General features: G+C 53.2%; 1 protein-coding gene across 5 annotated transcripts in view; it reads right to left on the reverse strand.

Moving 5' to 3' along the window:
• Nucleotides 1-26,573, reverse strand: part of GSE1 (Gse1 coiled-coil protein) — a 420,617-nt gene that overhangs the window by 256,738 nt on the left and 137,306 nt on the right. For all 5 annotated transcript variants that reach the window (XM_019747104.3, XM_019747106.3, XM_019747103.3 and 2 more), the window contains exon 2: nt 5,777-5,957. In XM_019747104.3, coding sequence (XP_019602663.3) covers nt 5,777-5,957 — 181 coding nt within the window. The remainder of the gene's footprint in view (nt 1-5,776; nt 5,958-26,573) is intronic.

A 26,573-nucleotide genomic window follows, 5' to 3' on the forward strand; every position in this document is an offset into this window, starting at 1 on the left:
ACTCAACAAGCATCTATCAGGCAGCTATGATGTCCACTGCAAGAGGCGCCAGAGAGATGAAGAGGACAGTAAGTTAGAGGCCCTGCCTTCCTGGAGATGGCACGTGTGCTGAGCACGGGCTGCCTCAGGGCCTTTGCACTTGCTTGTCCCTTGGCCTGGAACCAAGACCACCTCCTCAGCAAGGCCTTCTGTGGCCACCACTCCTGTCTCCATGTCTCTTACCCTATTTTTCTTCGTGGCACCTGTCACCACCTGGCATCAGACATTTATTTGCTTACTCGTTGAGTCATTTGCTTTTCTCTTAAATGAAAGTTTTTGGGGCAGGAGTTTGTACTTTTTGTACACCGATGGGCCCCCCAGTGTCTAACACTTTGGCACTGTGTAGCTGCTCAATAGATATTTGTGAGCAAACGCACACACACGGTGGTGTAGAGGCGGAGACAATCACGTAAAAGGGCAAGCGTAACATCACTGGATTGGAATCAGTGAAGATACATGCAGGGGCTGCTGGGAGAGACGCCCGATTTTCAAATGGTTTCTGCTCTTAATTAGAAGGTGATGGGTGAAAGTCGGTGTGAGCACAGTGAAAGTCTTACAAATGATGCTCTTCAAGCCAATTAAAACCATATGGTGCCAAACGGTGAGAGCCCAGGTCCCCAAGTGCCAGCTTCTTAGCTTGAACCCCGTCAAGGGGAAAGCAGGGTAGTGGGTAGGTAGAGGCCATGGCCAGGATGGTGGACAGGTGGGCCACAAGTGCAGTAACTCTGGGAGGGGTGGTCTGTGCCCCATTACAGGACTCCAGCTTCCTGAGGCCCCCAACACTGCTCTCAAGACACTCTCTCCTGAGCCCTGAAACAGTCATGCCCGTGGCTCAGCTGACCTCTTCTTGTCCACCTGAAATCTTGACCATGAACTTATTTGGAAAGAAAGTGGACTTCAGAGCAAAGAGACCCTCTTAACAGTAATTTTGCTAGGTATAAAGAGCTGCTTTTATCTTTGTGCCATTAGGAGCTGCATTTAAGTCAATGCTCAGTTTATCGGTTTATTAAATTGCCCAAGTTAAATTCTTTTTTATTTCATGGAAAGTTGAATCAGTCAGACAGACACACAGAGTCACACACTAGCCAAGACACCAGCTGAAAGCAACCAGACCTGGGTAAACAGGAGCAGTCATAAACAGCAGCGGAAAAGGTCTTTAGGCCCAGCACGGAAGGGGGCCCAGCACGGAAGGGGGCCCAGAACGTAAGTCCCTGCTAAACATTCAAAGACACTTCTGGGGAGAGATCGACTTACAAGTAAAGAACCTCTCAGGCTGCCTGAGCTTCTAAACTTCCTGCCCTGACTTGCAAGCTCTGAGCTCCCCAGCGTTACAAGAAGTTCCCAAGAAGATAAACACGGTGCTAGTTGGAGAGAAAACAGACTTTGGATCCCCGCTCAGCTGGAGACCTACCTACAAGGGAAGAGAGAGGGGTGAAGGGGGCAGAAAGGCACTCGTGCTGCATAAGGCGCCTTTCCATCAAAGCCGGGAAGAAGGGGGGTCGCGCGCAAGGCTGGAGAAGCTGCAGCCAAACCCAGCCGCTTGTGCCCTCCAAGCAGCTGCCGCCTGGCAGCAGAGGCAGGAGTCTTCCAGCGCCTCCATCAAAGCACTCAGCACCAGCACCCGCTCTAAGCAAGGCCTGCCAGGAACTTCTCAAGGCCTGAGCCAAGTACCCAAGTGGAGGCCCTGCCTTCCTGGCGGAGGAGGTCCAACGCTGGCCAGCCAGCCAGAAGCCTGTTTGCCCAACAAAGAGACAAAAGCCTTCCTGGGGCCAGGACTTCGGATGGTCACCAGCTTGCACTCCCTGCCGTTACCATGTGCCAGACACTGCACTAAGCCCTGGACGTGGATCGACTCTCGGACCCTCACAGCAACTGGAGGGAACCAAGGCACAGACAGGTTGTCTGCCTAATAAAAGCTCGGAAGGAGAAGAGGGAGGATTTGAACTCAGGGAGTGCGAGTCTGGCTCTGCACTCTTGAAGATGTCTACACCCTAATCACACCCAACAAAGACTCATTTAAACACAATGACTAGAGAAGAAAGGAGGAGAAACAGGAAATAGACCCCGGATGGACAGGGCTCCTAGAAATGTTCACCTTCCAGGCCCCAGGAACACAGCTGTGACTTAAGACTCAATCTCGGCCTGGTTTTCTGTGACCCGACTCCAATCCCTTCAGGGTTTGTGACTGCCACCGTCTCTGTTGCTGAGGATGTTATTAACCACGTTAGAAGCTGTTCCATAGCTCAGAAAGGACACCCAGGAGCCATGCGGCACAACTATGGGACCACCGCTCAGCGCTGCAGCGTGGCAGCCCTGATGGCCATTCAGGGAGCACATTCACAGAGAACACGACGAGAATGGCACCCCCTGGAGTTGTGAAGTGTGCTGCCTGCACTGCCTTGCATGGCAGCCCTCGGCGTTCGCCCCATGTCACGGATACTATGCTACAAGGAAGGTTTCACGTGTACCACACCTACTCGGCAGTTGGAGCAGCTGAACGGGGAATTTTCTGAACCCTGCAAAGGCTCTGCAGCTGGGAAGTAGCCGCGCTGAGACTTAGACACTGGAACCTGGGTCTCGGACACCAAGCGACACCCTCCTTTATTCCCAGAGGGTGTTGCTTCTCTCCCAAGGAGACAGCGACAGCACAAAGACAATTGTTCAGGAATGCCTTTTCCCATCAGTTGGTGATAAATTAGGAGTGTCCTCTCACTGGATTTTATACCACATGCGAGCGACACATGAGAAATGGATCTTCCTCTGACTAAAGGCTTACGAATATCGGGAGAGCTGAGCTGGAGGCTCACTGCCCTACAAGGGAAGGCTGCCTCATGGCTGCACCCATCTCTAACCAGCGGGAGACCTGTGGTTACTCCAAGGTTCAAGCCTTGCCTGCCAGAGGAATCCCAGCCCTGGAGGTCCCCAGTGCCCCCGCAGCCCTAGAGATATACTCCTTGCCGCCAGCAATTGACCACACCCCACGCGGGCACTCTGAATGCTGCACCTGAGAACTACAGAGCCTCTGCCTTGCAGATCGGACATGTGTGTCCCTGGGGGCACAAGGCCCAGCCACCTGGCCTGGCACAAGAGCTCCTGGTGTGACAGCTTCCTTTCCCTGGCAAAGTCTGCTGTTACCACGTATCAGACTTTTGCAGGGAACTGGAGGTCAGAAATGGACGGCGACGGGTAGTTACAGCCCCAGGCAACAGATGCACTCCCCAACCTACATGTCCACCTCTCCCAGGAAAAGGCGCTGCCCCAGCCAGCCCTGGGTGGGGGCTATCATTGCAGGGGCGGGACAGACAGTGGGGAGACTGGGAGGGGTTCAGAGCTCTGAACAGGGAGCAATAGGGCTGCGTGTGTGTATGTGTAACAGAGTCCTGGGGCCTGTGTGTGCATGGGATTCTGCATGTCTGTGTATCCGTGTGTCTATGTGGGTACCCTTGGATGTGGTGCATTTGCCGGGGCTGTGTCTGCCCCTGAATGTCCCTGCGCCTGTGTGTGTCCTCGTGTTTAAACATGCTCGTCCCCTGCGCCCGCCTCGCCGTCCAGCTGGCAGTGCACAGCTGGCCCGGGGGCTGTGCCCGCCCGCCCAATGAGAGGTGGCAGGTGTGTAATAAACCATTAGTCACTGTCACGTTTCCGAGCAGCAGCGGCCTCCCTGGGAGGGGCCTGACAGTGGGATGGTGCTCCTGGCAGGTCTCTGGCTGTGAAGCTGCACCCCCCACCCTCCAGGCAGGGCTGCAGCCTGACAGGGAGCAGCTGGCAGACGTAAGCTTTATGCCCCTGCCCTGCCCCAGGCAGCCCCAGGGCAGGGGGCTGGGCCTTGTGTGTGCCAGCCCAGGGAGGGCTGGGGAGGGACCCCAAGGGTCATGGTTTTAGAGGATATTACCCGGAGCCGAGGGGCAGCTGGGAAGGAGAAGGGAGGTCAGGGGAGCAGATTCAGAGATGCTCCACACTGCCTGGAGGAGGTGCCAGCTGTGTGACTAGCAATTACAAGTAACACCAGCCAGCACTATGGGCGCTCAGGATGCCAGGACCTGTGCTGAATGCTCTTCATGTCCTGGTGAATTTAATTCTCATGCCTGCTCTGTGAGCCAGGCACTTGCATTAGCCTTCACTGCCATTTCTCAGATGACAAAATTGAAGCATGGAACAGAAGACACTTGTCCAAGGTTCTGAGTGTGCTGGGCGATTGTGGGGAATGGCTCCCCCAAAAGCATCCCTGCCCATCATCCACAGGCCCGTCTTTGCTAACTGACCATCCCACATCCATCTGCCAGGGTCTGGAAGCCCCTCAGAGGGGCCATAAGCTCCTGGTCAGCAGGGTCCGTCCCTGGCCCAAAGCCCAGCCCCTTCCCTTTGTGAGTCCATGTCACAGAGAAAAAGAGGGGGGTGCTAGGGTTGCCCTGGAGATGGATGTCCCAGATGGAAGCCCCAGACCTGAGGACTTAAGGGGGCAGAGCTGGCCAGCTTCCTCAACCCCTACCCCCCACCATTCTCCCACCTGCCAGCCTGTCTACTGCCAGCTCTGGCCCATCTCTCGAACAAGCAGTGCTTTCAGACAGCTGCCCACCCAGTGGGCTGGCACAGGGGCAGGCGGACTGGGGTCTTGGGACTCAGTCCTCTCAGGGGGCAATGACGGGGCAGTACACACACAGAGACCCACTGTGAGGGGTCTTGTTGACAGAAATATGGCCCCAGGGGCTGCTCTAGGACCCTCCCAGGTAAGAACACAGGTGTCTACCACATGCCAAAGTCAGCCAAAGCGTCCAACCTGGGATCTACTCACTGCACCCAGCCCAGTGTCCACAAGCCCCACGAACAACACTGCGGGATCTGTACTCTCAGGCCCCTCATTCAGGAAGGGGGCTAGCCTCGCTGTCATCTGGACAGTGAGGACATTTGACGGTGCCAAGATGGGCGGACAGGGTCTCCATGGCTAGTAAGGTGGGAGTGAAACGTCTACACGGGAAACCAGTGGGTAGCATCTTCCCCCAGCCGAACGCCCTCATCCCCTCTGGCCCAGCTGAGGGTAACACCCACAAGGGACATGTGCCACAACGCGGCACATTCACAACTGAAAAACCCAGAAGCCATCCATGTGCCAGGGGTGGGAGAGTGGGCACACGAGGGAGTGAGCAATACGTCGGAACAGTACATGATAGAGAAAAAGAGCGTGCTATAGCAGCTTGCGGTAACACACGTGCACCTTGCAATGCTGAGCGGGGGAGCCAGGCCCGGGACACAGAGTTCTAACCCACAGGAAAGCTAGGCCATAGGATGTTTAGGCAAACACAGGTGCCACAGAAAAAGCAGACGCGAGACGGTGGTTCCATTTGTGGGGTGGAGCATCAAGGTCGATGAACAGTCTAGTCCCTGGGGAGGGGGGGGTAGTGGATTCATGGGTCTCCACTACACCATTTTTAGAATGAATGAGTGCATGCAATAGAAATAGAGATAAATATATACAGTACAACAAACAGGCCGTCTGCGAAAAAAGGATGCGTGGCATCAAGAAGTAGGGATTCTGATTAACCCACAATTTGGTTTAATCCCTGAGGAACATGAAAAACAATTGAAACTCAGGTACAGGAGACTTAGCTCCTAGCATCTCCCCCAGAATGTGGCACCCAGGGGTGGAACTCTGAGCCTGCACTGGCTTTGGGGGCCCCCGCCCTGCCAGGGGCAGCACACTCCGTTTCAGTTTCCAGAGATACAAAAGAGCTGGCCTTACCTGTGCCCGGGAGGTCCGGTCCGGCTCCATCCAGGCTGTTCTTCTGACACCGGGCTGGCCCCAGCTCCTGGGCGGTCTTGGAGCCTCTGAGCAGGCTCTCTGCGGGGGCGCCCAGCCGGGGCTCCGGCTCCCGGGCAGGAGGCTGGACAACAGGCGGTGCCTCGAGAGACGCAGTGGTGACCTGGAATGACAGGAGGGTAGACATGGTGAGTCTTGGCCATGCCTTCCTGGGGGTGCCCAGTGGGTGGGCCCCCTGGGCTGCTGGAGACCTCCTCCCCCAGGGTGGCCTGGCCTTTGCCGTCAGGGACTCAGCTTGGCTGGCACGATGCAGTGGAGAGCTGGTCCCTAGTAAAGCCAGTGTGAGTGTCTTCCTCGCCCAGCAAACCTTGCCCAGGGATGCCAGGCTGGTCGCTGGGCACTGGGGTTCTACCCGCAGGCCCCATCTCTACCCAAGCCCCCTCAGCTCTGCATGGAAGTTGGTAATAACTACCTACTAGTCAGTTATAAAGATTAACCTAGTTCATCTTCAGTTCACCCTGCATGGTAGCCATTCTGTCGCTACCTCCAAACCTTTTTTAGTATTTTTTAAATTGTGGTAAAATATACAGGACATAAAATACAGCATCTTGATTTTTTTTCCCTTTTTTTTTTTAAGGAGGGCACAGCTCACAGTGGCCCATGCAGGGATCAAAGCGGCAACCGTGGTGTTACTAGCACCACGCTCTAACCAACTGAGCTAACTGGCCACCCCATCTTGACCATTTTTAAGTGTACAATTCAGTGGCATGAAGTCCCTTCGCAATATTGTGCAATCATCGCCACCATCCATTTCCAGAACTTTCTCTTTATCCCAAATGGAAACTCTGTACCATTAAATACTAACTCCCCATTCTCCCTCCCTCCCTCAGCCCCTGGAAACTACCACTCTACTTTCTGTCTCTATGACGATGACTATTCCTGGCTGCACCATCACTTTTTCACACCTGGGGAAACAGAGGCTCAGAGAAGGGCAATAGGATTCTGAGGACACCTGTGCGGGGTGAACCCAGGTCAGCAGGGCTTCAGATCCTGGGCTCTCCCCTCTGACCTCAGAGGTCTGGGCAGGAGGCCAGGAGCCTGTGGTGGGCAAGGGGGTGAGCTAAGCTCCTGCATGGGTTTTAGGGCCTAAACAACTAACTGCAGCTCCCTGGGGGCCAGTCCCAAGGACTGGTGTCCCCTCACTTCCTGATTATGAGCTCTAGAGCCAGCATGGCTATAGAAAAGCAACTTCTTTTGTTGCTTTTTTCTTTTTTTTCCAGTTTGTTCTTTTTTTCTTTTTTTTTTCCTGGGCGGTGGGGGTGGGGTGGGGAATGGATTAGTGCTATAAAACCAAAGTGCCTAAGAGAGATGGATGGTTCAGAATTCCTTGGGCGAGCACAGGCCCCACCAGCCCTCCATGTGAGAGACGGATAAATTTACCGTTTGTTTCCGGGAATGCTTTAATTTATGGGATCCATATGGTGACACTGCCCAGACCACAGCCCCCACAAATCCCACAGGCGTGCTGGCGGCTTAGGCTGGAGCCAGAAGAAGGCGGCACCTTGGCCCAGCACACGTCATTCATTCACTCACTGGCTTGCTCAAGACTCAGGAGGGGCCGTCAGCATGGCAGGGACCCTGGAGCCCTGTACAGACCCCACCCTGGCAGCCTTCAGCTGCTCTTGCAACCTTGCCCTACTCATCTCAGAAAACTATGCCAGACACAGAGCTGCTGCATCCGCCCTTAGTCACAGGGTGACCCTTCCAGGACTATCAGGATTTGAACCTAAGCAGTTGGGAAAAAACTTGGCTGTTACAAAGTAATCAGGGGCGGGGGCTACATAGCTTTAAAGTAGAGAACAGCAGATGGAAGAGAGAATACTATTGGGCAAGAAGGTGTGCAGATGACAAGCACTACAATAGTTTGAGAATGGGAGAACTCCCCAAGGGTCCAGGAAATCCAGGCAGGCTTCCTGGAGCAGGTGGAATTTGAATGAGGCCTTCAAAGGGAACAGGTTTTAAAAGGGAGGAGGGACAGAAGGAACAAGAGATTCAAACATACATCCCCATGGGGGCCAGGAGGGTAAACCATAAACCACGCACTGGGTGGGTGAGATTGCAAGGCAGCCCCACTCAACACCAGTGGGGGTTGCATGGAGCTACTCGAGCCCCTTTTTGCCAGATCTGATTTTTCAAGAGGAGGCAGGGAATCCATTTTTCAAAACTGTACTCTCATGATTACTAAGTGTTGGCAACTAATTGAAAATACATTAGAGCACTGTGTGACCCCCTCCTACACTGCTGGTGGGATTGTAAAATGGTGCAGCCACTGTGGAGAATGGCCTGGAGATTCCTCAAAAGGTGAACAATAAAGGTATCCTATGACCCTACAATTCCACCCCCAGGGAGATATGCAAGAGAACCACAAACGTGTGTCCACACAAAAACTTGTATATGAATGTTCATAGCAGCCCTCAGACACACAGACACAACGACCCAGATAAACTTGGAGATAGGTCCTTCCCCAGTCCAGCCACCAAGTGCGAGTGCAGCCCAGCCAACACCTTGACTTGCAGCCTATGAGACACTAAGCAGAGGACCCAGCAGTGCTGTGTGATGATGAATGCATTGTAAGCTGCTAAATTGGTAGCTGTTTGTTACGCAGCAGTGGATAACTGATACAACTTGTAAAACTCTAGGATATTACCCAGCCCAGATATAAATGTTTGCTAGCACCATTGCGTGCCATGCCGCGTGCCAGAAACCCGAGGGGACCAATGCCAGTCCCTCCTCTGACCTAGCTCTTCCCTCCACTTTGATTCTCCTTGGAAGTAAAAGGATTTCACCCTCCTTCTCCTGCACTTGTCAGCAGTGCCCAGGACTCCTGGGGCTGGGGGCTCGGTCAACATCAATGGATGGGCAAGGCTGCCACATACACGCAGTGCTGTAAATATGGATTATCTCACACTAGCCTCATCTTAGGTGGAGGCAAAGGTTGTCTGACAGACCATCGGACGGAGGCAGGGAGCTGCCTTTCCTCACCCTTCAAAGCAGAATTTACAACAATTCCTGTCTAATAAAAAGCAGGCGCGTGTACGAACACATTCTTCTCTAGCAGAGCCACAAGTTCCAAGCTCAGGGCCGGTCTTAATTTAAAGTACTGTTAGGACTGGGCCTGGGACATATATTTCCCCATCACCCTCCACCCCAGGACAGTGGCAGCATCTCAGAGCTCATGGGGCCCAAGGACAGAGCGAGGTAAACGCTATTGTTCCCTTTACTTCCCTGGACCAGGGCCACTGCGTTTAGAGTGTTAGTTAATGAGGAAAGGCCAAAAGGAGGGGTAATTCCCAGGGTTCTTTAGCATAAAAGGGGATGGCAGCCCACCACCGGACATCCTAATGAGCTCTCACAGTGTTACACATTCTCCAGGGAATAAGTGGTCTCTAAGCAGAGACTCAAGGTAGATTCAGGGCGTGGGGGTGGAGTGGGGGAGAAGGCACACACTATCCCCTGCTCCAGAGAGGACCACCATGCCATGTTGTTAGCGCCTGGTTTGATTTTATTAACTGCATTAGTTCATGAGATCCCCACATCTGACAACCTCTGCTCTATTGTTTTCTAAAAGTTTTATTGGACATACAATTCACCCATTGAAAGCGTACAATTCAATGGCTTTTGCTATATTTGTGGAGTTGTGTAACTATTACCAGAATCCATTTTAGAACATTTTTATCACCCCAAGAAGAAACCTCAAACCCATTCGCAGTCACTCCCCTCCCCCTCCCCATCCCTGGCAACCACCATGTCTTTTCTGTTTGTTTGCCTGTTCTGGACATTTCGTGTAAATGGAATCCTACAATATGTGGCCCTTTGTGTCCGGCTTCTTTCACCCAGCATCATGTCTCCTTAGGCTCACCCATGTTATAATGTGCAAACCATGTATTTTTAAAAACAAGGGAAGTTCCAGTTTGAGGGTCCATAGCAGCCCAGAGGCCGCTGGACAGAGGGCCCAGGATTTCTCTCTCCAGCAGCCTCTCTGGCAGAGACCGGTGGGTGTTCCTGGAGCCTGTTTCCCACTCCCTCCCAGGTACCCAGCCAGTCTCCATCTCTCAGCCTCCTTACAGCCACTTTGCCCAGCTGGGAGATCTTAGCAAAGTGACTTAACCTCTCGCAGCCTCAGTTTCCCCTTCTGCAAAATGGGAGTGAAAATACAGTGACTGCCTACCTCCCAATGGGATGGTGGAGGGAATTAGATAAGCTATTTCGGTTCAAGCACTTGGCACATAGTAGGTGCTCAAGAAATAGCAGCTGATCTCATGATCAGACACATAAGCATGAGGAAGAAGAGGCAAAGTGGCTGGGGAACCTCAAAAGGCCTAGAGGGGTGTGTGTTAGGGAAGGCCTCACGGCCTTGGCCTCACACACTTTCAGCCCCAGCTGGCAGGGCTCCCTTCTAGGCCCCTTGCTAACTGCTGGCCTGGAACTCTGAGACAATCCAGGGTCCCCTGAAGTCAGGAGGGTAGGATCTGGGGCGTGTGCTCCCCCCCTTTCCTGAACACCCTGAATCTTCTCTTTCTTCCAATGTAGCTCAAGATTCGCTCCGGAAAGCTGGCCACGAGTAGAGCAGACCTGGGACTGAGTCCTGAGTTGCTGCTGGCATAACTATGTAGGAGTAACAGGGAAGTCATGACAGCTCTGACCTCAGTTTCTGCCTCTAGACAATGGTCAAGTAATGCCTTTGTGGAGGAAGAAACTGAGGCACAGAGAAGTTCAGTCAGCTGCCCAAGGTCACCCAGCCAGGCAAAATCAGAGCCAAAGATGCAAGCCAGTGTCGTGTCCTGACAAGTATCTAGAACCCAGAGTGTGAATGTGACAGGAAACAGACTGTAAGAGACAGAAGACGAGACGCCAGAACCCCCAAAGGCACACAAGAACACAGCATCACCTTTCTTTTACCCCGAGGAAAAATCAGGCGCAGGTAAGAAGCCAAGTTTGGGGAACAAAGCTACCTCCCTCCCAGACATTGATGGCCAGGTGCATGCTTTGGCTGGAAGGCTGGGTGGGCACCGCTGGGTTACCTCCCAGGCTGGCCAGAGACCTCTGCCACCTGCCAGGGACATGTAGGGCACAGGACTGATGCCGTCTGCCTGGAACGGAAATAAGGGGACGTGGGCCAGCCCTGCCACAGTGGTCCTTCCTCTCCCTTTCCTGGTCCCCACCAGAGCCCACCCACATGGTGCTCAATCCGCTCTGCTGAGATTTCCTGTTCTGGACTACAAGCTGGTGCATCAGAGGCCAAAGCCCAGTATTTTACGCCCCTTAATTCCTTGCCACAGCTCTGTAATGGCAAGCAGAGAACTCTAAATATTGCAATAAAGGGACTGATAAGGCTCCGGGTCAGGGTGAGATGGAGCTGCCGAATGCAGAGGCCCCGATAAGCAGACAACTAAGGGTTAGTAAGTGTGCAGCACAGACCGGGCGTAATTGGGAAGTTATTAGATATGGAATACACACAGCACCCAGTAAATGAGTAATCAGGGACTAATTAAGCTCGTGCAACACAGCAGATCATGCTAGAGAGGCTGGTGGCTGCCACATCTGTGACAGCAATTAGGGGTGCTCCGGCTGCAGTGCTTGATGGGGGGGGTGTTGCCAGCTCCAGTTGATCCAACTCTTCCCCACCCAAATCCCTCCAGGTGCTCCTACTTCTCAGGGGCTGGAGTGAGGGAGGGAGGCACGAGGCCCATCAAGCCTTGAGGACAACAGAAGCCTGAGTGGACACAGGGGCCGGGGCTCAGAAAAATAAAAAGGCTTTGTCCCTGGCTTCGAGTGTGGACAGGTGACAACTCACTGCAGCTACACAAGGGGATGGAAACAGTAATCACTGTCCACCTGGGTGATCTGCAAAGTGTGTGCACAGAACCATCTCCTGGAGCTCTGCAATGGTTCTGCCAGGTAAGCCAGGTGGAGTAAGACCACTTGGAGAAACTGAGGCCGAGAGGACAGGAACAAGACAGAGACTGCCCAGCCTGGTTACCCTTCGAGCAGCCACAGGGCACCTCCCCCGGGCTGTCTAGGCAAGAGAAAGGTACTGGTGTTTCTCAGGAGGGCAGCAGCCAAACCCAGTGGAGACAAAGGGGCCTGGTGCAGTTTTATGGCCAATGAGAGAAAGAGCACGAACTTGGGCGGGAGCGGCCACCTGGGTTCCAAGCCGAGTGGTCTTGTGCGCGCTTTTGAACGTCTCTGGGCCTCAGCTTCCTCATCTGAAAAGGAGATGCTTCGAGTCATGCCCACAGCGCAAGATGGTCAGGACAAAGCCCAGGTTAGGATTCATGCAGCCCAGCGTGGGCCTGACACACAGGAAGCCCATGACTGTGCTCGAGAAAGAAGGGGAGCCCAGCGCCATCTGCCACAGAGAACCAGAAAGTCCTGGTTCCAGACCTGGGAGCTGCTGGGGCCAAAGAATCTCTGGGTTCAGCTGAAACTGGGGGTTCTTTCCAAGCCAGAGAGGAAGGGTCATGATCCTAAAGCAGGAGGCTTGGGGCAAAAATAGTCGAGGCTTTCAGTGGTCGCAGCTCTACATGGACAGCACCCCTAAGTGCCAGGTCCCACGCCAGTCTTTGCAGGCACCAGCCCCTTAAGCCTTAGACAGCCCTGGGGGTGGGCAGTGTCAGGAACTGTTAGGCCCCATTATACAGCTGAAGCAACTGAGGCACAGAAAGGGTAAGTCACCTGCCCTGTTTGGCCTACTGTGGGATGAGCAGGTGGGGCGTGATGCCCCTGAGAGCCGTACGTAAAGCAGCAGTTTGTGCCTAATAGCACTAAGAGCCTTGGAAAACATACCTGGGCAGGTGTGGCTGAGAAAAGTGGGGCCACAGGGAGGCTGGCAGGATACTCAGCGACAGTCAGGCAATCAGAAGCTGGCCAAAGGCAGGCATGCCCAGCTTCTGATGTTTTTGTGGCCGAAGGGAACATTTTAGAAGGCATGACCCTGGCCTCTTCCTTCAAGGGAAGTCTCTACGGCAGGCAACTGTCCCTCACAAGGTCTGGGACAGAACAGGGGGCTGCGACAGAGGAGTTCACTGTTTCCAGAGGCAAGAGTGCCTCCCCGTGGCTGCCAGGAAACAGCGTGCGGCTGCCGCTGGGGAATTCAGCTCAGGGAAATTCAACTCAGGCCCAACCCAACCAAGGTGTAGGGAGAGAGGCCTTCTAAGATATGGAAGTCGCCTGAGAACTTGGCATCGGTCCCCCGGGGCCACCTCCTGGAGGCCGGCAGAGGGAGCTAGACTGAGCTTAGACCAATCACTGCCCGACTCTCCTGGGGTCCCCCTCTCCCACTCCTCCCGGTGCCTACTGATCTCCTCTCACTTTCCAGCCACACCTGAGCCTGGTAAGGTTTCTAAAACACCACACTCAACCTGCCACACCCCTGAGTAAAAGCCTTTATCAAAGTTCTGACTCCTCTATGTGGCATCCAAGAGCCACGTGATTTGGCCCAGCCTAGTTTTTCACATATCTGTCATACCTCACATCTATCCACCGACCTATCCAGCCAACCATGCATCCACCCACCCAGCCACCCACCTCTCTGTCCAACTGTTCATATGTCCATCCATCCATCCATCCAACCATCCATCCATCCATCCAATAAACATTTACTAAGTACCTATTATGTGCCAGGCACTGTGCCTGGAATATGGCAGCAAACAAAAAAGTTAGAAATTCCTGCCCTTAAGGAGCTAGTTGGAGGAGATAGACAATCAATACGTACATATTCACATATCAGCTGGTAGGAAGTGCCAAAGACAAATAAAAGGAGATAAGAAGGAGGGTGGGTGGGTTGAGTTAGAATTTTCAATAGGCTGGACCTATTGAGAAGGGGACCTTTGTAGAAGACTTGTTCCCAGATTGAGGGAACAGCAAGCACGAGGGCCCTGAGGCAGGAGCAGGTTTTGCAAACTTTTTCTGAAAAGGCCCAATAGTAAGTATTTTCAGCTCTGTGGCCTAAATGGTCTCTGTTGACTCAACTTTGCCATTGGAGTATTAACGCAACCTTAGACAACATGAAAATGAAAAATGTGAGGCTGTGCTAGTCACACTTTACGGACACAGCAATTTGAATTTCACATGTTGTGAAATATTGTCCCCCTCCACCCCCCGCGACCATTTAAAAGTGTAAAAACCTTTCTTCCGGTCGTGCGGAAGACCCTGCTCGCTGCGCCATTTTTCAGGCAGGGCGGCCTGCGGGGTCTCTGCTCCGGCTCCCCACACAAGAACGCAGGATATGGTGAGGCCAAAAAGGAACACCCACAGAGCCACAGGTAGTGGAGTCATACCACTATGGTCTCACTGGAGGCTGGGTTCACCAGACGCGTGACCTGCCGTCGGCCTTTCCGCCAACCGACCGACTGATGACTCTCCTCCACTCTCTCGACCCTGTTCCCTCCTCTCTTCCGCTCTCTTCGGCTCTGCTCGGCTCCTCGGCAATCCTCGGCAATCCTCGGCTCTCCTCTGTAGCCGCAGCAGTTATACCAGCAGCCAATTGGCTAACCGGCCACAGCCGACGGCCAATCAGCCACAGCCGAGCCAGCACCTTTCCACGTGAGGCTGAGAGCCTGTAAACTACTCTCTGGGGCTCTGTCCCCACACTTCCTTAGTTCATAGGCGGTTCAAACACAGGCTTTGGGTGGGCTGTGGCCTACAGGCTGCAGTTTGCTGCTCCCTGTTCTAGAAGCAGCCAGGAGGCCTTTGTGGCTAGAGGGCTGTCGATGGGTCAAGCCTTGACTCAGAGGCAGGGCTGGGAGAAACAGCAGATGGCAGAGCGGCTGCAGAGGACCTACGGGTTTATCTAAATCCAGCTGAGGCACCCCGAGGGACTGCAGAAGGACACAGCGTGCCCGCATGTACACCTGTACTGCTGGGCCTATTACCTTCCATGCTCCCCTCCAGGTGTCATGAAGGGGCTGAGGGCAGATGCAGAAACCAGCTTGCTTAGCTCAAATCCTGACCCCTTGCCTACAAGCTGTGTGCCTTCAGGCAAGTTAGTCTACCTCTCTGGGCCTTGGCTTCCCCATCTGTAAAATGATGAGGGCTCCCCGGGCAGGGCCGAGGCTTGGTTCAGGGATCTGGGTGGAAACAACATGGGGGTCTGCTCATGAGCTACTGTTGATGCCCATGAGACCCGCCCTCCCACTGCTCAATGCCCTCTGCCTCTCCCTTTCCGGAAATGTCACCCCCAATTCTCTGCCTCCTCCTCAGCCAAGGGTCTGTCCCCATCCCTTGGACTCTGTCCTCGGCTCCTCTCCAGACGGAGCTGGACACTCCCCAGCCCACTTTCATTAGTACCCTCATCTTAGTGCCACAGATTTAGGGGTGACATTCCTGTCCCCCTGACTGTCATCCCTCGGGATGGCGCCTTGTAACCCCAGCCCTGACATAATGTTCCAAATACAGCAAATGGAGGAGATATCTGAGTTATGAAACGAACCATGTGGAGGTGTGGGGGAACAGTGTTGTTGTTTTTTTTGGTTTCTGCATATTTTATTTTTTTTCCATTTTTTAATTTTTATTAGTTTCAGGTGCACAAGACAAAGCAAAACTTAGACGTTTATCATTTATATCCCTCACGGGGAACAGTGTTTTTGACATAGGGAACAGGTCATGCAAAGGCCTTGAGGCAAGTGTGCAAGGGGGCCTGTGTGGCTGGAAAGGAGGAAGAGAAGCAATGGGGTCACACTGCAGAGGGGCCTGTGGACCCTGTCAAGACTCTTGCTCTCATTCGAAGTGAGATGGGAGCCCAGAAAGGTCTGAGCCAAGAAGAAATGTGACCTGATTTTGGCTTTTGTTTTAATTTGGACTTTTTATGTTGAGATGCTTGCAGATTCACATATGCAGTGGTAAGCAATAATACAGAACGCTCTCACGTACCTTTTACTCAGTTTCTCCCCATGGTAACATCTTAGAAAACTATAGCACAATGTAACCAGCAGGATGGTGACCAGGTGACCTGCCCATCTTATGCAGATTTCCCCCATTTGACCTGTCCTTGTCCACCTGCGTATTTTGTCCTTTGCAGTGTTATCACTGGTATATGGGTCCCGTATCCACCGCCACACCAGTCGCCACACAGCAAGTTTCATCACCAGCATCCCTGTGACACTCTTTGATAAGCATACCCACCTCCCTCCTGCCCTGGACCCCAAGCCTAGCAACCACTAATCTGTTCTGCATTTCTCGAGCTTTGTCATTTCAAGCATGTTATGTAAATGCAATCACACAGCATGTAACCCTTTGGCTGTATCCACTAGCACAGTTCCCTGGAGCTTCGCCCAGGTTCTTGGGCATATTTCGTTCCTTTGTACTGTGGAGGAGTAGTAGTCCACGGCATAGCTGTGCCACAGCCTGGCAGATTCTCCGCCTAATTTAAGTGGAAGAAGTCAACCCCACAGGTTCAGTGGCTCCCTCTGCCCTCACCCCAGACTCACATCCTACCATAGGCCCATCCCTGCTCCCTCCTTGTATCTTCAGAGTCTGCACTGAGCTCTAGCTGCTAGCTCTCCATTCAGGGGCTACACCCTCCATTTGTGAACTGACGCTCTGTTTACTAGTTCTGATACTTCCCCTACCCACCCATCCTCCAGGCATCACCTCCTTTGATGCCCCGAGCTGAAGAGGTCAGGTGGCTTATTAACAGTAACCATCATGACATACTCCCTGTCCAAATGTGGACCAGAGAGGTTTAGCAACCTGTCAAAGGTCACACAGCTAGAAGATGGGCAGAAGCCTGCCCTGGTGAGCTTAAATTATTCCAAAGACAGAGTCCAAGGAGAGGGTAAGTGCCAGGGTTGGCACTTTGCCCTGGGCTCTGTGGGGTCTCAGCTCGACCCTGTGCCTCCACCAAAGAGGCCTTGCCTGCTGCAGGTGAACATGACATAATTACTGTGGAAAGAACTGCGCCGTCTCACCCAGGGCAGTCAGTTTATCAAGCGCTGACAGTGCATTAGCTAAGTGATCACTAGACTATTAATTTTTTTCCCCAGCCCTTGCCAGGGGTATTACAGTGAAAAATGGCAGCTTAACCGCAGGGAAATTCTTCAGGGTGACAAAAATAAAAATAGCTCTAATTGAAGTTGATAGAAATTATACCCTTTAAAAACACACGTCGGGGTGCACTGGCTATAATGTAAATTAACGCCGGGGCAGGGTTTCTGTCACAGGACCGTGGAAACATGAAGACAGCCACAGCAAACAGTCTCATGGGTGTCACATCTGCTTGGTTGCCGCTTGGCTGGGCCTGGCAGTGTCGTGGAGGCAGCAGGAACGGGCTGGAGGCTGGTGCCCACAGGCCTGCAAATACAACCCCTGCAGAGGGACAGTGAGCAGGAAAGCGCCATGGGCCCTTCTGAGCTCCACAGCGGAGGATGTGCCTGTGTCTTGGGTGTCCACCAGGCTCGGGGGCAGAGGTCGCTGGCCCCTTAACAAGCCGAGTTAGTACTCCAGCCACCAACCACCATCGCCAGGCTCTGTGCCCTAAAGCCAGACGTTGACTTGAAACGTACACATTAAAACACCTTCATAATGGAGGTCCTAGAAAATTTCGAAACGATTCTGATGTGCTGGTATACAGCGGTGAGTCATCTTTCAGCAGCCAAAGAGGTTTCCATTCAGCATATGAAAGAATAATAACCGTAACGGCAATAATGTAATAACGAACACGGGATCACATATGCTCTGGGCTCGGCACTGTTTTAAGTACTTTCCACATATTTTAATTCACTTAGTCCTTGTGACAACCTGTGAGGTAGACAATGTCGTTATCATCCTCGTTTTCCAGACAAGGAAACGCAAATGGAGGGCCAGAAAAGTTGTGCAACCCGCCTGGGGGCAGAGCCAGGAGCTGAGCAGGCTCAACGACCTCTGAGCCACCCTGCCCGCGTGCCTTTCAGCCCAGCTCAAGGATGAGCAGACACACAGCAAGACACACAGCAAGATTCACCTGCAGACACGCAGCAAGTTTCCTCCTGCTCATTGCCAAGCCCAAAGACAGAATATGCCATGTACCGCTGTAGCAGGGGCTGGCCATGCACACTAACATTTTTAAAATGACCTGTACAACTTATTTCCATGTTGGCTACACCTTTACCTGTTGAGACTGACAATTCACCTGAAGTTCCGAAAGCCCCTTTTCTCAACACAGAGCTGTGCTGGGTGTGCAGGGGCAGGGGGAGAATGGAAGAACAAAACAGACTAGGAATTAGTTTTAGAGTATTTCTCAGGCCCCTGCCCCGTGCCAGCCACTGTGCCAGGTACTGGGGAATCAGCAGTGAGCAAGATAGGGAAAGTTCTGGGCCTCTTGCCCCTGACATTTCAGCGGGAGAAAAATCTAAACATGGGTTCACGATATGAAGACATAATCCAAGAATCTAAGAATCTGGCCAGCAAAGGATTTTAAGTTTAATCTTAAAAAATAAGAATAAAAGGAAAGATTAGAAAGAATCTCTTGTTCTCTCTCTCTCTCTCTCTCTCTCTCTCTCTCTCTCTCTCTCTCTCTCTCTCTCTCCAAACCCCCCACACACGCATACATTGCACACACACACACATGCACACACACACGCACACACATACACATGCATACAAATACACATCCAGGGAATGAAATCTAATCATGGAAGAAACATTGAGAAGATAGCAATTTTCGTGGCTTTTCACTGCTGTCTCCTGTGAAAAGATCGGAAAGGAATAATTGACTGGAGTGAGTACTGATTGAGGTGGGAAGGGAAAAGTAAGAGCGGGAAGTAAAGGTAGGAGCTTCTAGAAGGGGCGCAGCATGCAGGCAAGTCTTGCCAGGGCCTGGTCAGCTCTGCTGGGCATTTATTCAGAGAAATCATGGGAGATGTGAGCAGACCCTGGGGCTGGGCGAAGACATGTGTGCCCCTTTCACCAGAGGAAAAAGATGCCCCAGGATGGAAATGACAGGCCCGCCAGCTTGGCATCAATACCCAGAGAGAATCTAGAGCAAATCGTCGGGGAGGAAATCAATTGCAATCACATAAAATAGCACAAGAATTACTACATGGCTACTGGCTGAGCTCTGGGAGGGGGAAACGATACCAGAGCCAGCCAAGCCCTCCCAATGTGAGAGAGGTGCTCCCAGAGAGGAAAGCAGATGTGAGGGGACCTATGTGATCCTGCCCAGCATTTACTCTGCCTGCAACAGCCACCTGGGTCAGGCCGGGGCCACCTGGGGGCATAGGTGCCAGCTGTGACTCATGCAAACACCTGCCCGACTGCTAAACGTAAGGATGCTAACTGGACAAGCTGTTTGTGACTTGGCCCTGCCATGTGCCAGGCTGAGCTCTGCACCGTCACCTCAGTTCATTCTCAAGCAACACTGTCAGTACTAATCAGGAGGTTGACAGAACCCCATCCATTAAAGCTAGCCTGGCCTTAGGCACTGACTCTGTCACTATGGGCTGTGTGGCCACGGGGCAGTTACTAAACTTCTCTGGGCCCCAGCTTCTTCACCTGTAAAATCATCATAATGACAGTACTTACCTCACAGAGAAAACCCCCCAAAAAACAAAACCCAAGATACACGCGATTAGAACACCTGGGTGCTTAAGGAGCTGCTCAGTAAAACCTAGCTGGTTTTATTTCTCCTTCTGGCAACCCCTTAAGATAATTATTTAATGTCATTTGATTTATGTGCCAAACGTCATTCAAACACTTTACAGATCTTAACTTGCTTGATCTTCCTAACGTGCCTATGAAGTAGGTTCTCCTAATACCCCCCATATTTGATGGATGAGGAGATTGAGGCACAGAGGGGGTAAGTCAGTTGCCCCAGGTCACACAGCCTGCTCTGCACCCAGATACTGTCATGCAGTTATCCTCAGTCTGTACTGTTAACCTCCACACAAAACCATCCCCTAGAATGGCCCAGGAAGTTGTGAGGGTGCTTAGGGTACCCCATCGTACAAACGAGGTTAAACAATACAAACAGCTGGTTAGAGGTGAAGCAAGATCCAGATGGAGGCAAGTCTGCAGACAGGGAGGGGTAAAGATCTAAGATAAGTACAAAGATCAGAAAGGAGAATAAAGTGCGCACAAAATGGGGAGGGGGGGACAAGGATGGTGAGTCAGCCCTTTCCCAGGAGAGAAAGGGAGGCAGGGAGAGAGAAAGGGAGGAAGGGAGGGAGGGAGGGAGGGAGCTCAAGCCTGGAAGCAGGAGGCTTCAAGAGGAGGAAGGGACCCTCCCTCTGCACTGCATCCATTTTCCAGATCTTTATTCTGATAGTGGGTTTCTTTTGATCACTATGAAAAAGAAAAACCACCACCTGCACCTCAAGAGGTGCAAACCAGGGGCTGGCGTGATGTGATGTTGGAGACAGCTGAGAAGGGATGCCGGAGGTGGCTTTGTTTGCGTATTCTCTGTCTCATCCAAAGATGAATGAGAGCTTATGGGGTGGGGGTGGGGTGGGGGGGTCCATCACCTCCAAATCTCAGAGGTGGGAAGAACCTGAAATGTTGTCTGCCTCGTGTTTCTCCAACTCTGGGGTGTGTCCCAGAGGAAAGCAATTTTTAAAAAGGGAAATAGAATAGAATGAAAAATACTGGAGTGTATCACATGTAGTAAAATTATCATTTTGTGAAACTTCTGTTTCAGGTACCAAATGTATATCAGCACCACCTCATACCCAAGCACCTAGGACAGCTGCCCCAGGCCCTGTATTTAGAGGCCTTGCCAGCTCTTGCCCTCCCTAGAGGGCAAGGCGTCTGTGGGAACAAGAGGTACCCCTCATAGCCTGCCCCTGCTCTCGGGGCCTGTCCCCGGTTCCAGGGCCCAGGTCTCCCGCGGGCATGCCTGAGTCCACGTCCCGGGCTGCGCAGGCTTCCCTCCAGGCTGTCCTCCTGAGAGGGGTACCTGTTGGAGAGCCCACCCTGAGGGTGGCCAAGGGCAGTGTGGCCAGAGCGTGGGCACGTGGGCTGCGTGCCCACATGAGTGAAGCCCTGTGTGGTAAGGGACATGTGACCAGGCAAGAAGAGAAGGGAAATGGCACAAGTCTCCATTCATCCTGTGTCCCCAACCCTTCAGTTGCTCAGGCAGACCAGAGTGTGCCTTGTGTGTGAGAACACATGCGTTTGCTGTGTGTGAACGGCATGTGTGCACATGTGTGTGTGCGCACCCATGTGTGAATGTGTGAATGTACCTGGTATGGGCATGTGTAGGCATGTGCGTACATGCACGTGTACGTGTACACCCTGTGGGCATGTGTCTGTGTGCACGTGTGGCTTGTGTGTGTGTGTGAACATGTGGCTGAGCCGTGTGTGAATGTGCGTGGGCATGTGTGTGTAAGCATGCTGGGTTGTGAGGCTCTGCCCTTGTTCAGTAAATCACACTCTAACAGGTTGGAGAGAGCTGCCTGGTCCACGCCATGCAGGGTGGTGGGTGGTCTGACTGCCCCCTCGCAGGAGCTCCCTTAATGAGTCAGCACCTGGGAAACTGTCTTCAAAGTCTGTTGCTCAGATTGGGAGCTTCCTGAGCAAACCCTTGCCAACCCCCAGGCCCAGAGCCAGGCTTCATAAATGTTTATTGAATGAATGAATGAGCAAGAGAAGGAACAAAGGCTAAAACGTCCCGTGGCCAAGCCCCAAACGCCACTGAGTTGCACACAGCAGGAGAAGGATTAATGGACGCTGTCAAATAACCTGGATCCCCAAGGCCTGAGACACAGCCCAGAGACTTCCAAAAGAACCCCAGCTTACACGTCAGCCAGGGCCAGCCCCCATGCCCCGTTCTGTCACAGCCTGAGACACTGAGGTCCCAGGAATGCCTGAATCCCTCCTTGTGCAGGGCCCCTCAGCCTTGCCCTGGCTCTGTCCTAGTGCAGCCCCACCCCCGATGGAGAGAGGTGGCCCTGGCCTCTGCTGCTGAGACCTACCCCTGGGCCAGCACACACGCCGGGGGCTCTCAAGTGCGTCCTGAGGTGAGCGGGAAGCTCCACACGTGGAGTTTTTACTGGACGTGAGGGCTACGGCACGCAGTCCATACCTGTTCCCAGGCCGCGGTTTCCTCAGAGGCCTGTGCAAGGCACATGCTTTCCTCGGGTCTCAGTCTAAAACGGGCCTGCCCTTCCTTTCTTTATCCTTTCCTCCTTTCCTGCTCTGCTGTCTCGCATCAGTTGTTATTATTACTGCTGCTGTTGTTAGTACAGAGCATGGGAGTGCCACCCAGCATCGGGGGTGGGGGCTCCACGAGTCCCTAAAGGGGGAGCCCCGCAGAGGGTTGCTGCCTGGAGGCCGGGTCGGCCTAACAAACGTGCATGTCAGGTGTAATACCTGGTGGGGCTGATTACGATTCAGGGCACTAATGCACCCCAAACCTCCCCTTGGCACTCAAGTTCACTAAGAGGGGCACCCAGAGGATGGATACCGTGTTTCCCTGAAAATAAGACCGGGTCTTATATTAATGTTTGCTCCGTTAGGGCTTATTTTCAGGGGATGTCTTATTTTTTCATGTACAACAATCTACATTTATTCAAATACAGTCACGTCATCTTCTGGAACATCGTCATAATGCACTAAAGGCGTCTGTCTGGCTGACGATCTTAACTGGGGCTTATTTTTAGGGTAGGTCTTATTTTCGGGAAACACAGTACACTGCCCACAGAAATAATGTGGAGGCACTGAGGGAACGCACATCTCACCCACAGAAATGGGGCCCGGCCACCAGAAGGAGGGAGGAATGTGGCGGGCATTGGAGCAGCACGGAGCCGGTTTCCAGTTGGCAGCTGCGTTTGCCCAAAGGGGCACTTCTTCCTATGGCTGGAGAGCAGCACTATGGACTAGTGGGGGCCCGGGGTGAGTGTCCTGAGTGAGTGAGAAGACCAGCAGGACTGCTCTGCTGGTGGCCCTGTGCTCTGTTCGTGTCACGTAGTATCTCATGCCAGCCCTGTAAGCACAGGGCTAATGGCCCCAATTTACAGATGGGGAAGCTGAGCTTCAGAGGAAGGTAGCTACTGAGGTCCCCCGGCTGGGGTGGGGGAGGAGCTAGGCACCACGCCTAGGCCGTGTGCATCCCTGGCCCTGGCAATGCCCCACCACACCCCCCAGACACAGGTGCCCAGCATCTTCAGGAGCCTGACCTTCACAGTGTGGCCTCCACTTCCATCTCCTGCAGCTCAAGAGGCCTGGGCAGGCGAAGGCTCAGCCAGGCTGTAAGCCTGCCAAGGTGCCAACTCACTGGCTGCTGGTTAATTACTCACTTTTGCAAAATCAAAGGCCTTGTTTATTACAAAGCAGATTGAACTTGCCCGCTTGGCTCCCTCAGAAACAATGCTAAAAGTCCGGCCCTCTGCCTCTGAGCCCTGCCCTCTGCCCTACCCAGCTATGCAGAGCCAGCCCCCACCAATCCTGTCCCATGCACTGGCAGCGGGCTGTGGGCTGGGTCAGCAAGCCAGCACTGGGCCAGCTCAGCGGACAGGCTCACCTGCACGGAGCGTCCCACCAGGGGTATGGGGGGCTGGCTGGACTCCGGAGGGGTGGGGAGGGCTGGAGTCTCCAGTGAGGGGTCCCACAGCCCCTATTAAGGGCTCCCATGTGAGGGGTACACTTCACACCGAGTGCCCCCCGAGGCCAACATGCTGCCCTTACACATCAGAGCTCAGCCTCTAGTCAGAATGCCCGGTGAGGTTGGTGCTCCAGGAGCTCAGCCGCCAAGGATGAGCAGGATGACGATGAACAGAGACCGGAGGAAGGGAAACTGAGAGGGACAGAGCTCATCAGGCGTGGAGCCACCAGCCCCAGTGCGGAAGGGCAGTGACGGTGCATGAAGCCAGAAGAGGCCCATAGGAGGGGCTGTGGGCAACAGGGCAGTGATACCAGTGGCCCCTATGCAGCTCTTTCCTCCATCTAAGCCCTGCTCCAAAGTGTGGATAACTGTGACTCCTATTTCCAGCTGGGGAAACTAAGGCTATGAGGCCCAGAGCTGCCCAGATGGAGAGCAGCTGCTCCAGCTCAAAATTAACTCTTGACCCTCCTGCTAGATTCCCATGAAGCCTCTGAACCTGTTGGCAGTGGGGAGCCAAAGAGGGTGTAGAGAGGTGCTAATGTCACAGCCGTGTGCAAGAAGAGACCTGGAGATTAAAGAAGCAGCTCGGTCAGCGATGGGAAAGACCCAGTGAAAGGGGTGAGGAAACAGGACAGAGAAGGAACTGAGTCCTGGGCAACGAAGAGGCCTCGTGCTCACACCCTGGAGGAGAAAAGATGGTGTCCAGCGCAAAGCTGACCGTCCTTGTGTGGGTGGGGTGCAGGGGTCGCCAACGGGGCAACATTAGACCTTGTCTGCAATCATTTTTGGTTGTCATGACTGGGGGTGCTACCCGCATCTGGAGGGCAATGCACAGGCCAGCACCCCTCCCCCCAAAGTGATCTGAACCCAAATGTCAATAGTGCTGGGGTTGAGAAACCAGGGACGGGGCACCCTCAGGCCAGAGGACACAAGAGGAGCAGGTGTGGGCAAGTAGGGGTGCGGGGAGGAGGAGCCTGAGGACCCCCTGCACTCGGGGACGTGGTACCAGCAGGATATCTGTGAAGAGATCACGGAAGCAGCGGGAGGCGGGGCCCCACAGGGCAGCGGGGACCCACCCACACAGCTCTAAATGCTCATCTCACTCTAAGCCAGCGAACCCTTGCACCCAGCCCAGGACAGTACATGTCACTGTGACTGAAACACTCAGGTGGGTGTTGCTAGGAAGGCATTTTGCAGACGCGAGTACAGTCTGTGATCAGCTGACTTTCAGAAAGGGAGATTGTTCCAGACTACCTGTGTGGGCCTGCGTCCATCGGTTGGAAGGCCTTGGGAGCAGAGCTGAGGCTTCCCTGAAGAATAAACCCCTCCTGTGGACAACGGCTCCTGCCGGTGCCTGAGAGGTGCAGCTGTCCTTCCCAGGGGCCTGCCCTGCAGATTTGAACCCGCTCGGCCAGCCGTTCCCTGGATCAGCCGATCCCTGGAGATACATCTCTTCATAATCAGCTACCATTTTTGCTTCTCTGGTTGGACCCTGCAGGGTTCAGCGGTCAATAGAAGATCTAAAGGCTGCTGGACGTCAAGGGGGACACAGACCAAGAACGGTCATTCACAGTTGCTAGAGGCTGCCAGTGGCCTCTGAGAGCACATATGAGGTCAGACAATGAAGTTCGCGAACTCATCCTAGAAAAAGTGCTACATACCTCATGCTGAATGTCACTACGGTCACCTTCAAAGTACTCCCCTTGGGAAGCTATGCACCGACGCCAGCGCCTAGTCCACCCTTCAAAGCAATTTTGGAACTCTTTTTCTGGAATGGCCCTCAGAGCTGTCGTATTACCCTTGATGTCCTGAATGTCATCAAAATGTCTTCCTTTCAATATTTCCTGTATCTTCGGGTAAAGAAAGAAGTCATTGGGGGCCAGATCAGGTGAGTAGGGAGGGTGTTCCAATACAGTTATTTGTTTACTGGCTGAAAACTCCCTCACAGACAGTGCTGTGTGAGCTGGTGCATTGTCATGATGCAAGAGCCATGAATTGTTGGCGAAAAGTTCAGGTCGTCTAACTTTTTCACGCAACCTTTTCAGTACTTCCAAATAGTAACCTTGGTTAACTGTTTGTCCAGTTGGTACAAATTCATAATGAATAATCCCTCTGATATCAAAAAGTTAGCAACATCGTCGCAACAAGTTCATGAACTTCATTGTCAGACCGCGTATAACCAAGGAGCAAGGCTACAAGTCTCCTGCAGGCAGTGAAGACAGGGAGCTCACTGGGCATCAGCTGTCCCTGGGATCTTGCTAGGAATGCAGACTCCTAGGCCCCAGCCGGCCCTGATGTACCAGAACCTGTACTTTAACATGGCCCCAGGCGTTCAGCTGCTCACTACAGTCTGAGAAGCCTGGTGCAGACCACCTGGCAAAGACATCAGCTGGGAAGGGAAGGGGAGATGACAGGAGAGGGACGTTTCTGAGGCTGGGAGCATCCAGAGAGGCACAGACAGGAGGAGGCAGAATCAGGGGTTTCCACATAAGGAAAACACGACTAAATACAGTGTGGGGGGCAAAAATCACACCTTCCCCTCCCCACTACTCAAATGAAGACTGGGGAGGAGGAAATGTGTTCAACATTCAGAACACACCTTGGCTCTGGTTTCTTAATTGCTGCCAGATCGAACAAGTAGCAGGGTGGGTAGGGGAGGGTCAAGGAGGACAGGGGAGGGGAGAAAGGGTACAAATAGGGGAGGAGCCTTTAATCACATTAATCAAGAGTTCCGCCTTTGGAACCCAACAGAGCTGGCTGTGTGACCTTGGGCAAGTCACTTTACCTCTCTGAGCCTCTGCTGCCCCGTGTGGAAAGTGGGGCCAACGCTGGTCCTTATTTTGTAGGGTTGCTGGAGGACTACATGAGTTAAGAAGTATAAAATACCCTTGCTATATGCTTTCATCGGTTGTATAATTATTCGGAAGGGGGAGAAGGAGGAATTGTACACATGGGTCTTTAAACCCGGAAATCAAGGCACAAAGACCCAGATTTGATGCAGCAGCCCCATCTCGTGGCTGACAGCAACACGGCCCTAGACGACGGCACAGCGATGTCGCGTTTTTCCATCTCTAGGTATGAGTCCTGCCCCACTGGCTGGATGTGAATGAGAGTCTGGGCCCCCCACCTTGTGCCCAAGGCTGCCCCTGGGACCGCTTGTCCAGGAGAGGAGCCCCGTGGTCCTTGAAGATGCCCAGAGCCCTGAGC

The sequence above is a fragment of the Rhinolophus sinicus genome, chromosome 8, assembly GCF_057876585.1.
Source record: "Rhinolophus sinicus isolate RSI-liver-muscle chromosome 8, RSI-T2T, whole genome shotgun sequence".
NCBI lineage: Eukaryota > Metazoa > Chordata > Mammalia > Chiroptera > Rhinolophidae > Rhinolophus > Rhinolophus sinicus.